At 43.5% G+C, this 5000-nt stretch overlaps 1 protein-coding gene across 1 annotated transcript in view; it reads left to right on the top strand.

Moving 5' to 3' along the window:
• The window catches only part of LOC131524680 (WASP homolog-associated protein with actin, membranes and microtubules), a 10570-nt gene that overhangs the window by 1884 nt on the left and 3686 nt on the right, over positions 1-5000 (top strand). Inside the window, 4 exon segments of the mRNA XM_058751931.1 lie at positions 1665-1834; positions 3340-3508; positions 4520-4689; positions 4771-4857. Coding sequence (XP_058607914.1) covers positions 1665-1834; positions 3340-3508; positions 4520-4689; positions 4771-4857 — 596 coding nt within the window.

The following is a 5000-nucleotide window of genomic DNA, read 5'->3' as shown; positions in this document are numbered from 1 at the left end:
ATGATGAAAAGATGAATATGAGACAAAACTACAGAATGCCACATTTTATTGTTAGCCGTTTCAACACATACATGTTTTACCAAATAAAAAGTTCAGCACTTTTAGAGCTTCATCCCTCGATCTGATGTGAGCATAAGTATTGGGACAGTTGAGCATAAGGCAGATATAAAAGATTAAAAGCTGTTGTTTAGTTGCAGATCTCTTGCGCTCAATCCCAGCAGTGAGTCTGTGACCCGTAGACATCACCAGACTCTTGCTCTCATGCTTTCAGATACTTTCCCAGCCTTTAATGAAGCCAGTTCCAACTGTTGCGTGTTTTGGGGAGTTTCTGCCTTTACTCTCCTCTTCAGCTGCTGAAATTCATGTTCAATCAGGTTTAAATCTGGAGATTGACTCGGGCAATCCAACACTTTCCATTTCTCTGCTCTGATAAACTCCTCGACTGAACTGGCAGGTGTTTTGGGTCATTGTTCTGATGCAAACTCTAATCTTGCCTTTCTATTTCTGGAGCTGGTCCGAGGTTTGTATCTTGCTGCGTAGCATCTGTACTTCTGTGTCAGAGTCTCCTGAGGACAGTAGATCGTCAGAGCATCACCCAGCTTTCTGGAGGTTGTTGGTGATTTTACAGACACGTCTTTTAGGTTCATTTTCACAGCTTTTATGATTTGTCTGTCATCAGCTACTGTTGTTTTCTCAGCTGATCAGGTCGTTGTTGGTTGCTGGCGTCGCTGGTGGTTTCCAAACTCTTGATTTCTTCATGCTCTTTGTTTTTGCTAGAGCTATAACTGACTTCCTCTTTTCTTTTAGCATCCAAATTGCTTGCTTTTCTCTCAAAGTCAGCTCCCTCGTCTTCATCCTGGTTTGTGTGTGTCATCATCGAATGCAAGATTCAGAATGCAGAAGTAATGGATATAACTGATACGACACATTCCCTGCTTTTAATATCTGAAGAATTAATGCAACGGGACACAGCTGATCACTTAGAAAGACCCGTGAGGCAACTGTTCCAATACTTATCTCACATCAGATATTGGGATGAAACTCTAAAGGTGCTGAACTTCTGAGCTGGTAAAACATCTGTGTGTTGAATCACCCAATAATAAAATGTGGCATTCTGTAGTTTTGTCTCATATTCATCTTTTAATCATATTTGTAAATGTCTTGACTCCACAGCCAACAGAGCAACTTTGTCTTTACTGTTCCAATACTTGTGGAGGGCACTGTGTATCACAGATTCTCTTGTGAACTCCAGTAGAGTCTGCCAACACACACAGATCGTCTTTTTAAGATCTTTCCGGTGATAATCAGAATACAATAGAATAGAGCATAATGTGAAAGTTTACGAAGCGCATTTTAGAACACATCTACACGAACAAAGTTTGCTTTGCATATGTCTGTGGTTCGTTCGTTCATATTTGTGCAAATGCCTCGAAATGTGTCGTAGGATGAGGCCAGGCCCTCTCATAAATAATGACGTCAGATATTTACTCACTGTAGAATGATTCACAGTATGTCATTTCTCAACACACACACACACACACGACTCACTCGCTCTCCTCTGTCCCTGAACTCTCTCATCTGTGTGTGACAGTTCATCTCTCTGCTGATCACCCATGCTTTTATAACTGACCTGTGTGTGTGTGTGTGTGTGTGTGTTTCTTCAGGTATGGTGAAACAGATGGAACAGGATCAGAAGAGATTTGGCCACGCCTCTTGGGCAATGGCCACGCCCAGACAAGAGAAACTCAGAGTCCTATTGGCTAAAGAGACGCTGCAGTACATGAGAGCAAAAGAGATGTGCATCAAACGCAAGAGAGACGAGATCCGAGAGAAGGTGTGTGTATGTGAGAGAGAGTGTGTGTGTGTGTGTGTATGTGAGAGAGTGTGTGTGTGTGAAGGCCTTAAATGAGAGGCCCGGAGGGCATTTTATGCCATCAAATCACGGTTTGGCCAATTAAAATATGGATTAAATTATATCACGCAATCATTAAACAAATTCTACTGTATGGGAGTGAAATTTGGGGACCAATAATACATTTAAAAAATTGGGATAAAACTTCAATAGAAAAACTACAACTAGAAATGATCAAAAACATTTTAGGGGTCCATAGAGGTCCGTCCAGTGATGCCTGCAGAGCTGAATTAGGCTTATACCCACTGAACATTGAGATCCAGAAGAGATGTGTTCAGTTCTGGCATCACCTCCATCGATCTGACCCTGATTCAGTCCGATATAAAGCCCTCCTCGCCAATGAAACCTCAGCAGAACCTCATCCTCTGAACACGCTCGCTCTTCAGCTCGTCCATAAACCCAGCTCCTCACCGACTACAGCTACAACCCCAAAGACATTATTAAAGAAACTGACAAAACTCTGAAAGACACTCATGATGAATCTCTAAAAATACACTTTAAACTCCAATGCTACTCAACCCTAAACAGAACCACTACATTCGCCAATTATTTATTGATCAAACCATTCAAAGAAAGACGAATCCTCTCCAAATGCAGATGAAGTCACCATGATTTAGAAACAGAGAGAGAGACACAGACAAACATGGACAGAGCGAGAGCAGAGGATCTGTAGACACTGTGATCTACAGCAGATAGAGAACGAGAAACACTTTCTGCTGATGTGTCCTAAATATCACAATGTGAGGGAAACATTTCTCCCCAGATTTGAAGCATTGATCCCATCATTTACTGAACTTAGTGATACTGAGAACATGCCCTTCTTACTCGGAGAAGATGATAACTGACTTAATCTTTTCATTTATTTAGATGGGTTTTATTTATTATTATTTATTTTGTTGTTATATATATGTTAATGCTTTGGCAACATTGTGTTACACAGTCATGCTAATAAAGCTGAATTGAATTGAGAGAGAGAGTGTGTGTGTGTGTGTGTGTGTGTGTTTGACACTGGATAACAGATGCAAACAGCCTGTAAAATCTGACACATTGATATTTTTTGTATTTTAACAAATACAAGTTTGATCAGTATTTGCATATTCATTTGCTCTTTCAATGTTTATGTCTCAGAATGTGTCAGTGATCCACAAGAGGGAGCAGTTTCACTCTGCTGTCATTCAGATGCAGTGTTTTAAAGTGCATTATGGGTATTATGATGCTGGGTTCCTGTATTTCTGGTTTGACGTATTATAATGTCACGCAAATACTCGAATCTGAGTTCAAGGCCTGTTGGTTACCATGAAGAGGAGTGATGTTGTTCATCTGTGACACGTCAATATTTAATGCTGTGCTGTCAGACGACACACAAACACACTGTCAGGTGACGCAGATGGTAACAGGTGTGTGTGTGTGTGTGTGTGTGTGTGCAGATGCGTGGCGTGGCGGCGGGCAGCTCGGAGGCTGCAAGTGTCGTCCGTGAGCTGGAGCTGCAGTATTACGAGACGCAGCTGGAGCTTCACGACTGCAGGTTTGAGATCCTGAAAAACGAAGAGCTGCTGCTGCTGACGCAGATCAAGAGCACACAGCGGCAGATCAGAGGTGTCTCTCTCTCACACTGACACAAACACACACACACACACACACACTCACACGTTTGTTTTAGTGGTTTACGGGGACTCTCCATAGGCGTAATGGTTTTTATACTGTACTTACTGTATGTGCTATTGTCCTACACCAACCCTACACCTAAACCTACCCCTTACAGGAGACTACAGGCATTTTTAGATAAAAAAAAAAACCAAACATTTAGTATGTTTTTTTAAGCCTTTTGTTTTACGGGGACATAGGCAGTGTCCTCATAAACCACCTTCAAATTGTAATACCTCTGTAATACCCATGTTATTATACACATTTTGTCCCCGTAAACCACAAAAACCAGTACACACACACTCTCTCACACACACACACACACACACACACACACGTTTGTTTTTGTGAAAAGTGGGGACTCTCCATAGGCGTAATGGTTGTTATACTGTACTTACTGTATGTGCTATTGTCCTACACCAACCCTACACCTAAACCTACCCCTTACAGGAGACTGTGCATTTCAACTTTCCCCAAAAAAACCTCATTCTGAGTGATTTATAAGCGTTTTGAAAAGTGGGGACATGGGTCAATGTCCTGAGATGTCACCTTCAGCTTGTAATACCTGCCATACCCTCGTCATTATACACATCTATGTCCTGACTTTTCACAAAAACGCACACACACACACACACACACACACACACACACACACTCACGCACGCACACACTGAATCAGACACACACAGAATCGCGCGCACACACACATCCTTCCTTTCCATTGACTTGTGCTTATTTTCTGCTGAGCTTCAGATGGTTCAGCATATGTGTTTCGCTCATGAGGCCTGTCACTCCCCACAGTCTCGCTGATTTCAGCTTTTACTATATTTATAGGATTATTCAGAGCCATAAATGGTGTGACTGACAGTTGTATTTAATAACAGGTGTGACATAACTACACTGACCATATTTAGCCCCAGGACTGATGAGTGTGTGTGTGTGTGTGTGTGTGTGTGTGTGCAGAGCTGCAGGAGCAGGTGGTGTATTATGACACCTGTGAGGACCCCGAGGAGCTGCAGGAGGTTCAGGTGGATGTAAGTCCCGCCCAATCACACCTGCAGCAGCACCTGAAACAACTGGAGAGCAAAAGAGGAGCGATTTCATCACGCAGAGCTTACCTGAGGAACCAGCGGGTAATCCCACACACACACGCGTGCACACACACTGTCTGTACGCGTCATGTGCATTTATCCCCTGTGTGTGTGTCCCCGCAGGAGCTGTGTGTGCAGGCTCGTGAGCAGCAGGAGCGTTCAGTCGTGCAGAGATCGGAGCAGCTCCACCAACACCACACCGCACAGCTGGTGAGTAACACGGCGTAACCACGGCAACCACAACCCACCGCATCACCCCACAAAGCATCCCATAATGAGTCACGGTACCGTAGGACCCGTGGGCTGTCTGTGGGCTGACCGAGTTGCCATGGCGACGAGCCTTCTGTCAGTCC

This window comes from Onychostoma macrolepis, chromosome 18 (genome assembly GCF_012432095.1).
Source record: "Onychostoma macrolepis isolate SWU-2019 chromosome 18, ASM1243209v1, whole genome shotgun sequence".
Lineage (NCBI taxonomy): Eukaryota > Metazoa > Chordata > Actinopteri > Cypriniformes > Cyprinidae > Onychostoma > Onychostoma macrolepis.
Note: the sequence above shows the minus strand (reverse complement) of the source record. Positions and strands in the feature narration are given on the sequence as shown.